The 13229-nt window shown below is 33.7% G+C and overlaps 1 protein-coding gene across 1 annotated transcript; it reads right to left on the bottom strand.

Moving 5' to 3' along the window:
* Nucleotides 1–10900: 10900 nt before the first annotated feature.
* On the bottom strand, nucleotides 10901–12950 carry LOC104587754 (protein PIN-LIKES 2). Its single transcript, XM_010245478.3, has one exon. The coding sequence runs from the start codon at nucleotides 12394–12396 to the stop codon at nucleotides 11038–11040; it is 1359 nt and encodes a 452-aa protein (XP_010243780.1). The 5' UTR covers nucleotides 12397–12950; the 3' UTR covers nucleotides 10901–11037.
* Nucleotides 12951–13229: the final 279 nt, after the last annotated feature.

Consider the following 13229-nt stretch of genomic DNA (forward strand, 5'->3'; position numbering starts at 1 on the left):
CTCTTCCCTAAGGCAATACTATTTACAACCTAGGATTAGGGATGCTACCTTAACCCACCTTGCTAACGAATCCCATGTAAGTGAGGTGTTGGGTTAGGGTTAATTCCCATATATGCTCTATTATGGAGTTAGTGGTCTTGTCAATGGAATCACCCTATTACAATAGGACATGGGCCTAATTGGACTTGGTACACTTGGACTCCTGGGCCATAGGTCATATTTTTGTAGACTTGGGCCTTGGACCCATGGAGGCCCATATTAACTTGGGAGGCTATCATGTAAATTAAGCCCACTTATTTGGCTTAGAAATTAAGCCCACTTTGGGAGGCTTTGTTTAACCCAAAACCCACTTGATCTCAAAAAACCATTGACTAAGGTTAAATCCTATCAACCTAGACAATAGAATCATTGAATCAATTAACCTGCTTAGTAGGTGATAGGTCATACCACATCTAATTTATCCTCTTAAATGTTAAAAACCCTAATGGGATCACAGATATACCGGGGACTATTGGGTAATTATATCTAGTGGTAAGTATTATAAAAAAGATAAATTACAAAGACTCTCTGTACTATGGAGTTAGTGACAATTACTCCCTTGAACTTTCACTTTGCGACAAATACCCCTTGATCGTTAAGTTAGATGATGGAATGTGTTAAATCACCAAAATACTCACCTAAACTTATTTTCTTTTTGCCACCTTTTTCTCTTAAACCCTAATTGACCCAAAAATACCTCCATTTTCTCTGAACAAAACCAATTAAAATAACAAGAACCATTTCACTGACATAAAAAACATGTTTCTTTAATTAAATTCTTTTTTCATTTCACTAACATAAATGTTTCTCTTCATCTTAAAATATAAAAATTATCCACTCCTTTCTCTAGTAAATTAAGAAAAACCAAACAAAACCTTAAATTTATATCTATTAGAAAGAAACCTTTGGCATTTCATTTGAATATTGAATCTAACTAGAACTTTACAAGGATCAATTACAGCGACTGAGAGGACTTCAATATTATATTTAGAAAACTAATCAAGTCATAAATAAGAAAAGGGTAGCTTGGGGATTTAAAAAAATTAAATACCTGAATGAGAATCTTTTTCAAAGTTACGTGAGGAAACTCTAACAAATGGGAGGTATTTGTCACAAAGTGAAAGTTGATGGTACAAGGGAGACTTTGTAATTTACCCTAAAAAAGAGGATATGTTGGAAAATATTCATCTCTCTCCAATGTCAGTACTTTGATATTGCAATTAGGGGTGTAAACAGATCGAATTCGAATCGGATCAGGCAATATCCAAATCTAAATCCGATTAGAAAATCCGATATCCGAATTCGAATCCGATTAAATATTCAAATATTCGATTCGAATTCGATTAATTAATTATTTTAGATAATTAATAAATATATAAAATAAATATTTTATTGATATAAAGTATATAAATATATAAATTATTTATATAACTTAATTATTATATATATTATATAAAATATTTTATATATTATATATAAGAATTAAATAATCAGTCGAATTCGGATATTTATCGAATCGAATCAAGTCATATTCGAATTCGAATCCGATTAACTATTCGGTAAGAATAGGATATCCGAATTCGATCGATTAGATATTCGAATTATCCGAATTCAATTCGATTATATCGAATATCAAATTTGAAATAGGATTTTCGAATACCGTTGACACCCCTAATTGCAATAACATTTGATGTCAACACAACTATTAGAGAAACCGTCAAGATTGCCAATTGTTTATTCTAATAAGTGTTCATGAGTGTTTGGAGAAAATGCACTTATTTCAAATAGGAGTAGTATAAGTATTATAAAAAATGATGTGGTAGGCCAAGACAAGCCAAAAAGGAAATAAGCACTTAAATATAAGCACGAATCTTGGGCTTCTTAAATAACTGCTTATTCTCAAAATAAGTAGTTATTTTGGGCTTATTTCCCAAGTGCCAATAAATATTTATTGGTGTGGTCTCAACCCAAAATAAGAACTTATTCGAATAATCACTTATATTTTAAGCACCCACAAAATTGCCTTATTCTCTTAATAGCTATTTTTATGCTGAATCTGCCTTTATAAAATGCAATCACACGTTTATTGTTGCTACATTGCTGAATCAACCTTACGTGTTTACTACTGCTATACCATCGGAGCTACCTCTACAACTTAAAGTCATCAACATTTATTGCTACTTCTAAACGCTAGCATCGGATGTAATGAAACCACACTAACTAGGGGGTGAGCAAATGGGTAGGTTCTACTCAGAATCGAATGGAACTGACCTCAAATCGACCTTGAACCGACCCTACCCAATTTGTTACAAGGTAGGGGCTGGTTCCAAATTCTGGGAACCGACCCCCCACCAAGTCGGCTCCAAGGTCTAGGGGTTTACCCTACCCGAACTGACTTGATGAATCGACCTTGGTTGGCCTTGCTAGAATCAACCTTGTTGGGACCTGCCTTGAAACTGAACTTTCCTTGAAATAAACCCCAAAATACTTTTAGGGATGTGAAGATTTGAATCCAACCACTCGTGGTTGCAAAGGCCATGGTCTCACTTGACCATTGAGTTACTAAAGTGATTTGATCGTTTGTTTTCATTTTAACATTTGAATATGTACAATAAGTAGTGCAAAAGGTAATATTTATAAATTTTAAATTTAATTTATAAGTTTTTAACCATATAATGATAATGATAGTAATAATGTATCCAAAAGTTTCTATAAAATTCATGTATTTTTTTGCTTTTCATTATTAATTGGATGCAAATTGCAAAATCTAAATCCGATTACATAAAACACCTCATATTGGGCTACAAAGTTTTGGGTATCAATGATAGGTTTACCTCATTGACTGAACTCTTCTTTTTGTAATGTTTTATTTTCTTTGTGTCCCTTTTATTCATTTATCAAAAAGAAATGTAAGCTTTAAAGAGAGAGAATTGAATGAACTAAAAAGTAATAGTTCAATTACATTTTAAATCTCACAATTAAATAGGGAGTAAATTCAAAAAATGGGTATTTTAGTCAAAATAAAATTCCACAATCTTATTCATATTTTAGTAGTAATGCAAATATAGAATTATAGATGTCTTCAATTTTTTCTATAATTTTTATTTCAATGTGTGTAAAAATAATTATGTTATGTACATTTAATTTTATTTAATATGATAAATATATGATATTATACATGTACCAATTTTTTTTGTTAAATTTATATATTTTTTTATTTTGTGATTTTATATTTATTATTTAATTATGACATTAAAGGCTAACACATTTGACCAAAAAGTTGAATTATTGATCTCTGCCAAATAGGAAAAGCATTTCATTTTTTGTTAGTTTTATATTATGTGTTTCATTTTCATCATCAATAAAAACAATTCTTGTTTATTACACTTATTTTTTAATTTGATTAATAAAAATATCATAAAATGTGTCCATTTTTTCTATATTTTTGTAATTTTCTATATTTATTTTTATTAATAAATTTTATTATCTCATTATGACTTAACGGGTTTACCAATTTTATTTGGATGGTTGAATTGCTTAGTTATCACCAATGTTTTAAAAGGCATGAGAGACGTACGACTGGAGGCGCACCTCCAAGCGAGGTGGTGTATGCCCAAGGCACTAACACTTTTGAGGCGTATGCCTCTTGTGCCTCAGGTGCAAGATGCATACGCCTCATACACTTTTTTCATGAGGCGTTTTAGAGGCGTACACCTCATGCTCCTCATGCACACCCCATGTAAAGAAAGAGAAGGGAAAGAAAAAGCAAGAAAAGCAAAGGAAAGGGAAGGAAAGAAAAGATAAGGGGAAAGAAAGTAGGCTGGGGACTAAGCCCATGGACCCCTTTGCCCCCTAGCCCCCCTTTTAACTAGTGATATGCATCTTCATTCTTCTTAATATAAAAAATTTTTATCCCCTTCCTCTTCTCCCTCCTTCTTCCTCCTCATCCCCCTCCTCTTAAGTAAGCTTACGCCTCTTACATTCTGAACTACGCCCCACACCTCTAGGTAGTGGAGCGCCTAGCGTCACGCCTCCGTGTTTTAAAATACTGGTCATCACTTGGATAAAGAATGGTTTTGTTTTTGAGTTAGTTATAAAATATATGAGTTTATATTTTTAAAAGTATTGGATATAGATATAATTAGTTGCATTTATTAGTGAAAAAATAACTTAAATATAGGATTTAATAAGAGAGAATGAGAGTTAATACCTTAAATATAAGACTTAATGAGAGGGAATTAAAAGAGGTGAAATATATTAATTGAAATTACATTTTTAACCCTTATAAATAGAGATGGACTAAATATACTCTTTTTTTTATTTGATTAACAAAAATATCAAAATTTTATTATTTAACTATGACTTCATGGGTTGACCGATTTTATTCTAATGGTTGAATTACTTAGCCATCACTTGGATAAATAATGGTTTTGTTTCTAAGTAAGTTTTAAAATATATGAGTTTATATTGTTAAAAGTATTGAGCATAGATCTAATTAGTACTTAGTAGTATTTATTATTAAAAAATAACTTAAATATAGGATTTAATAAGAGATAATGGGAGATAATACTTTAAATATAAGACTTAATGAGAGGGGATTAAATGAGGTGAAAAGCATTAATTGAAACTACATTTTCAACCATCATAATTAGAGATTGACTAAATACACAAATGTGGACATTTTAGTCAAGAAAAGTTTCACACCCTCATTCGTACTTTTAATAATAGTATAGGTATTATATTTATTAAAAATCAAGTTTTTAAAGAACATGCCTTTTTTGTGAAGGGGGGAGTAAAGAAAGTATAGGTTTCATGGGTAGAGCCTAGAACCAACCCGGAACCACAAGGCCAAAACCAAACTTAACAAGGTAGGTTCCAGTTCCAAAAACTTGGAACCAATCCCTACAAGGTAAGTTCCAAGTTCTTCCATGGAACTGAACCAAACTGGCCCATGCTCACCTCTAATGCCAACAACTTGCTCTTTCCTCCACTTGTCCCTTTCTTCTTCCTCTTTTCATTAACTGCCCTCTCTCTCTCTCTCTCTTGCCCCCCTCTTTCTTTCTTTCATTCTTTAAGTTTTTACTTATATACTAGTCAAGACTCATGCGATGCATGAATTTTATTAAGAAAAATTGAGAAAGGAGCTTTATGACATTTTTAATTAAATGATGCTCATTTAAGTCCAATACAAGCATTTATTTTGGGTTATGTCTATTTTATTTGGTCACAATTCAAGTTGCATTTTAGTGAGAGTGGCTGATTTCCGATGCTCTAGACAAATTTGTATTATTTTTGTATCTTAATGCTATTTTTTATTAACTTTTAAAATTTTATGGTTTGTAATTATTTTTGTTTTATTTTTAGGTAAAAATATTTTTTTATGTTTGTAATTATCTCTAAATAAAGTTTGTTAAGGGTAAATATGATATTTAAAGAAAATTAATACATTACATCAACATTTTTTATTTCAAATGCTAATGAAAGGAAAATATCTGCACCTTTTTTTTTTCAAAACAATATGGGTGTTTTTTGTTAAGGTCAAAACATATATAGGGGAGGTTCGTAGGATTGTTAGAATATCCAAGGAGGTTTTAATAATTTACCCTATTCTTAAATAGAATTTCAATTGATTTTAAATTAATTAAACTATATTTTATGTTAACATTTTTTTATTAATTTATCTTTTTATTCCTTATTAAATTTAGTTAATTATATTAATTTTTTATTTTCAATGGAATTTAAGTTCATTAGTAAAAAAATAATTATAAAAATAATAATCGTTAGGTAATTTTGTATTAATTTTAAATAGATATTAGTTTTGAATTTATCTTATTACATTTTATTAATTTATTTGTTTCATATTATATTAATAAAACTATCTTTATCAATAATAATAATAATAATTAATAATTATTTTTATCTTATTTAAGTAATTTAATAAATTATTTTTACAAGATTATTAATTTTTATTATTTCAAAAGGAATATAAATGGATTATAATTTTTATGATGCTTTATTCAATGTTTTCAACTCATAGTTGATGGTTAAACGATTTGAACCATCACTCAACCTTATTTCTAGTATATTCTATGTTTCCTAAAACCAACTATTTTGTTAAAAAACCATTGATTTGGTCAAAACCAAGCAGTTAAACCATTGACCCTTTTGATCTAGTCATTGGGTAATGGGTTACAATATACAATGTATTGAAAACTTTTAGAGGACTTAACTTTGTGGTAAGTTGTCTAATTGGGATGATCTATGTTTTATTTTAGGTAACTTTTCACGATCTTTGCAGCCACACTATACAAAAGACTCATTTTGTGATCTCAAATTTCAATTTCCAGCTCTTTTATTTATAAACATTTAAAACTAAAATAACAATACAATTTGAACCTAAAATAATATATACACACACAAAATGTAAATATATTATATCATATTATACATATACAGATGGAAGATGTGTCATGGTTTAATTTGTCTAACCTGGACAGTTGAACCGTTGACCTGTGACCCAAAGGCAAAAACTATTTAGCCTCCAAGTCAATTTTTAAAGCACTGGTTTAATTTGTTGAGTGAATTAAATAATATTTATCCTGAAACATAAATTACTTTATTAATTAACTTCAAAACTAATTATCTTTTAAATTGAAGCAGATTATTTAGCCTAATAATATACCATTGAATATCTCTATTTTAATATAATTATTTTTTATTGATAATTATAATTTAATATAAATATATCTAATTTATATATAAAATTATAGTCAAATTGAAAGGGATATAAATATAGATAAAAGTTACTGAATTTTAGGCAATTTAATGGAATAATGAAGAAGAGAGAGAATTAATGGCATGAGTTATTGAATGAGTGCTTCTCAAAAATAACTAGAAAACAAGAAAATACCAACTTGGCACATTCCATTTTAATATATAGATATAGATATGAAGAAGAGTAGAATGATTAACCTATTGTCAATGGTCCAGATTTAATCTATTCACATAATGATCTGACCCATTCAATCCAAGTGGTCAAATTGGTGAATCGTCACCCAGAAAAAGAAAAATGGATCAACTATTGAATCGGTTTTTAAAACATTGATTTTCATGTACTTTCACATTTAACAAGTTGTACATTCAACCAATCACATCTGCATGTTTAACAACAAATACATCCTACAAATTTCCTAGAGAATGTTGCTCCAAGCAATCCTTGGTGAGACCGTGAGAGAGATCAGATCCATTTGGTATTGATATGCATGGCTTGCTTGGTTGAGCTTACAAGTAGCTAATCTAAGGCATTAGATTGTTGGACAAAACTATTGGACCATTTACTCAATTTTCATATTTCTCATGCTTTCTTACAATACTTTAGTTATTGATGCTTTTGGATTATAAGACAGGTTTATGGTGTGCAATCAGTCCATGGAATATTGAAGTGGTCATATTGAACCAGTTTTGTCAGGTTCATCATATTTAAAATGTCTCAACCCAATCTACTATAGATGGCTCTCCTAACTGGGCATTAATTTGAGTTAGGGCCAAAGGAATTCGAGATTAAAACATTAGACTAAGCACTGCATACAAAAAATGGCTTAGTTATAGCCGGGAATAGGGGTGTCAATGGATTGGTTTTTGGTTGGACCCGTCCAAATCAAAATCAATTTGGACGGATTGGACAGTCCAATAAGACATATCGAATTGGACCAGTCCAGACTTAATGGTCCAAAGCATTTATTGGATTGGATTGGACCTGGTCCATCCTAATGATTTATAGTACTAATATCTGGTCCGTTTTTTAGTTAAGAACCAATCTAAATTAAAACCAATTTGAATAGAATGGACAGTCCAAACATTGAATTGGACTAGTCCAAAATGGTCCAGGGTATTCATCAGATTGGATTGGACTGGTCCATTTGTAATGAATTCATATTGGACCACTTTGGATCGGACCAAATACAGTCCAATTGACAGCCCGGGACCAGTTTTATCAGACTCCAACTGGACTAAACAGTCAGACCTCAGAACTGGGAACGGGCAGTCATGAGGATTTTAGACTTCCCAGTTCTTAAAAATGTTTTTTTTTTTTAGACTGCATTTGCCATTCCTTATTTTAAGAACTTATCTCCTTTTTGCAGTTAAAAATTCAGTCTTTAGAGGGGCATTTTAACTGCAAAAAGGAGACAAGTCCTTAAAATAAGAAATGCCAAATGCAGCTTAAGACAATGTAGAACTGCTTTTTTACTTTTTATTTTTTTTCTTTTTCTACATTTTTTTATTCGACTAATTTCCCTAATTAGGAAAGTTTACAACCCCTGCCCCAACCACCTTTCAGTTAATATATTTCTTTATATTTGATATATAAATGAACTATATTATAACACAGAAAGAGAAACAAAGTCTGATACAGGCGGAAGCCCAGGAGGCTTACAAAATGTAATTCAGTCTGATCTGAATTTTTAGCAAACTGAGACATGTTAGGGGTTGAGGAATTAAACTTCCTATTAACAGGACAAAAAGAAATTGAACCAAGTCTTAACAATAACTATTTGGTGAGAGCAAAAAGATGAAGACAGCGCTAAGGGAATTCAAAAGGAGGTTGAAGAGAAGTAATGACATTGAAGGGGTCTGAGCAGAGTAGAATATTATGCCACCCTTCATGATCAGCTTTACATAAAGCCTTATGAATTGCCATTAGTTCTGCCTCTTCAATAAGTCCCTGGGATTCAAATGTTCCTCCAAAGGCTCCTACAAAAGAGAGTTTAGAGTTTAACCAAATGAAACCATAAGAACTGGAATTTCCAGAAATGAGCCCTCCATCTGAAAATAAAATATAATTAAGAGACATCTCTTGGTAGTGTCGAGTAGAAACGAAAATAAGGTCCTTTTGAGTTTTGATGAAACACCTTCTCATTTCTGTCTGGCACACCAAATAAAATAAATGGCCATAGCAATCCAAGCCAGGAATTTCTGTATCAGACCAGGTTCTGAAAGATTATCAATCAAGTCAGCTACACACTGAACCCAAAACTCATGAAACACATTTTGTATATTCCAATTTGAGGACAGCAGAATTTTACATTGTTTTCTTTGCATCCAAGAAGCAAAAATAAAATTACCCAAAATAACCAGAAACAGAATCACAACTTCACAAGGGTCTTCATCTCAGGAATCAGTTATTCCATCCCTTGAAAAGTCTCCAAAAGCAAATGCATGCGACATATCTCTTCCAGTAAAACGACTGTATAATGAGACCTTTCCTGTGTTACATCAAATACAAAGCCCAGAATTGCCAATTGAATAGGCCACTGATCATCCTTGTGGATCATATTAGAAATGCTCCAATCCCTAAAGGGTAAAGATCACATTTTCTTGTATCTTCCTGGAGACCCAGAATGTGATACTGTTCTCCAGTATTTCCTCTACATCTACCATTTAGTAGTGAAGGCCAACATGGGCATAAACAAACAGCTCTCCAGTTACAGAATTGCAATGTGGGAACAAGAAGGAAATCTGAATTATTTGGGACTAAAAGATAAAAGAGAACTTCAAATCAGATACCCCAGACTGTTGCTTCTAATTATTTTTATTTTGGGCATAAAAGAATAATAAATGCGGCTTCTAAATTCTAATTATTACTCAGGTTTCTTACACTATTTGTCAACCTTCACTGCAAATGCTTAAACTATTACATAGAGAGGTGCAGTCTCACTTAAATTGGAACAACAGATTACTTCTTTTCCATGGAATTGGAGGTCTGTTTTTCCCTATGTACCCCTTGGTTCTCTCCCTGTAGTTCACTTTGGCTCTACGCTTGCGAGTATTTTCTCATATTCTGAAGAAGAAACGAAGTCCCATCACGTCCAACCCGACCTTGATGTCCAATCGTCCACTCTAACTAAACATAGTAAAATTGTTTTCTTGTTCAGTATGAGCTAAAGTACTACCTTCCTTCTCTCTCTCTCTCTCTCTCTCTCTCTCCATTCCATTTTGTTTTGGTTTTGGTTGTTTCTTCCCTTTTCCCTTTTGTTTAAGCTGTCTTTGGATCCCAATTCCCAAATAAATATTATGCAATGCAAAAAAATCAAGAAATTTTCTCGTAAAAATATTATTTTGACAAAAATTAAAGTGTTTGATTGGAACTTCAACATGAACACGTAAAATGGAATCATGGGGTTATAATAGATTCAGAAAGGACACAACTTTCCAATTTGACCTTCTTATTTTAGATTTGGATAACATTTTATTTCCCCAGGAATTTTGCTAGCAACCAAATATCTAAAAATCAAAATTTGGAGATAACTTTTCTTTGGTGATGCTACTTGTAGTACATATTTCCTTTGCTTTGTTAGTTATGGCCAACTGACTTCCCCCAAAAACAAAAAGCAAGAAGAAGAAGAAGAAAGAAAGAAAGAAATGATAAAAACAAAATGCCTTACTATGCTCAATATTAAAACATCTTCCGTATCTGGATATCACCCTTCTCAGTTTGACAAGAAAAACCTACTAGCCTATTGATAGGAATCATAACGGAAACCATCCATCAGGAGGCTGACAATTCAACTTTTTTCCCTTTTTGTATAAGAACTCAACCAAACTCTCCCAGAGGCCAGAACTCAAAGTCTCAAACAATGTAAGCCATTAAGCATTACATTTTTCTGAAGGGGAACTGACAATTGCATCTGATTGAGCTTTGAATGCTCTTTACAAGTCTGAAATGTTTTTTACTTCACAGAGATATCATGTCTACTTGGTTTAAATGCTCTTGGAAGTCTTGTGCCATTGAAATAAGTCAGTCAGTTCGGTTGTAGGTTCTATTGTTTGCCTTGAGAGTTATAGCAGATCTGCTCAGGAAATAGTTCAATGAAAGAAAACCATTTTCGCATTGATAATCAACAAGTAGTAATAAATCGTAATCAAGCAGGGGAATCCCATCTGAATACAATAAATGAGAGAAGCAGAAAGAAGACATCACATGTATAAATTTCCAACATATCAGATCAGCTTGAAGTAGATGAAAATATAAACTGAGAGTGAGAGAATAGCAAAGACATGCTGCCAGAAGAGGAGAGCTGAAGCCTCACTAGCTGCATAACCCCTCAAGCTGGCAATGGCTCCCAACAAGATGGCACTTGGGGTACTGTATTGCAGTAAAAGCACAAATCTGTACATCTTATCACCATCAATCAGTAGGTTCAGTTTATCTGCCAAACCCACAACCCCAATCCCCAATAAAGGAAGCACCAACAGCCTTGCCACTGTAATACCAATTGTCGTTCTAATCCCCAGTTTAGACTCATTGGGTCCTTCTGCAAGCATTCCTCCAAGAATAAGCATTATGGAAGGCACCGTTGCACCAGCCAAGATTTCTAAACTGTCTGTGATAAAATTAAGTGGAGCATCATACCCGAATACGAAACTCTTGATTTGTGGTACTGCCCCGATGATGACCGCCAACAGAGAAGCAATTGTTGGGGGTTGAAGTATGTGCTGTATTGGGGTTTGTTCAGCAACAATTCTAATCTTCCGGACAACCCTCGGCTCTGCCAAACACCTAATGGACTTAGGACTGCTGCAGCTTCCTTCCTCAGTGAGATCAAGATCAGGAAGAGCAGCCTGTGACAAACTTGAGATGCTGTTAAAAATTCTGGCAATGAAGGGTGTCTTGGAATGTTCAGTTTCTTTATCCTCAATGCCTGGCCATTCAGCTTCAACAAGGAGAGGCCTACTGATGTCGTTAACTGGTGTTTGCTCCTCAATCTCAAGATTCTCGACCCCCTCATCGACGACCTCATAATACTGCAACGGAGGCTCCATCATGTGGTAGACAAGTGTATAGACAAGAATTACAGCAACCCACTGGGCAAAGGAGGCATAAGCAAAACCAGTTCTGTGACAATTAGGTCCAAACGGGTTATCTGCACTGTGACAGACCGACCCAACAATGGCAAGAGGGATATTCCCGGTGTTTCCAAATGCAGTCATGATGATGGTGAACCGAATGAACTGGGGAGATGGACGGCATATGACCGCAACCAAGCAGCCCAACATGCAACCAATAAATGTGCTGAACAGCACGTTTACAGGGATGAACCACCATTTAACAACATTTCTGAGGGTCATTGACTGACCAAGGTGGATGAAGATAAGGCAAGGCAAGAACAGAGCAAACACGAGCTTGCTGAGGAGCTTGAAAGTCGCCCTTGGGATAATTTGGGTTTTTGGGTGTGTGAGAATCAGACCTACCATACTGAGGCAGAGGATTTTCATCAGAGGTAACACGGCGCTTAGCAGATCTTGGCCTGGAGACCTCTTCATGTCACCATTAATCGATGCCAAAAAGAAGTCTGACATCTTCTTTTCTGTGTACTTTGGAGACCTGGAACAATATTTCTACACGGAAGTTTTCAAACTTGGGAGAAACCCAATTAAGATTAGGGAATATCTGTTACTCCACAAAACAAGTTTCAGAGATTCTGCCTTTCAAATATAATACAGTCAACAAATACAAACTGAAGACTTGGATTGAAAATTTGGAACATGGGCACAACAAGAGAGTTGCAAGAACAACAGTCAAAGCTGGAATTGAGAATCTAGAGAGAGGGGACTTACAAATAAAAACAGAGCAACCCAGAGATTGGAACTATGGAAGGGATTAAGGGAGGAGATGGATTCAAAAAAGGTGTCTTCGGCTTCGAGAGATCGGATTCCTAGGCAATTGCCAGTTGCCAGTTTCCACCTTGGATGCAACATCCAGCAACCCACACATTATTGTGAAGTATTAAATGGAATAATGGCAATGCATGGTCCTTCTTAATAAATAATCGGGACCATCGATGATCTCAACCGTCTGTTTTTAATGATTGGACCGGGAGAAGAGAGATCCGTGGGAGATACAGTAGTTGATGATTCAGACGGCTCACAAATATTTGATGGCCCTTGCTTGAAGCATGAAGCAATCAGGGTATGGATACACATACACTCTCATTTTATAGACCCATTGGTTGAATAGTGGGTCCGGGTCTAAAAATGATAGCACGTACGGATACACGTCATATAACTAAGTTATATGATTAATTTATTAATAATGCACTACACAACAAAACCCCACATCACCGTCTTTGTTTTATGAAAATCTCTGATGCCGGCCTTGATTATTCACATTTCACAACCCCCGGCCCCGGGGG

This window comes from Nelumbo nucifera, chromosome 4, assembly GCF_055504915.1.
Source record: "Nelumbo nucifera cultivar China Antique chromosome 4, China Antique-T2T, whole genome shotgun sequence".
NCBI classification, from domain to species: Eukaryota; Viridiplantae; Streptophyta; class Magnoliopsida; order Proteales; family Nelumbonaceae; genus Nelumbo; species Nelumbo nucifera.

Excerpts from the sequence above, each read along its gene's own strand:
- LOC104587754 (XM_010245478.3), bottom strand. The coding sequence starts at position 12,396 with ATGTCAGACTTCTTTTTGGCATCGATTAATGGTGACATGAAGAGGTCT.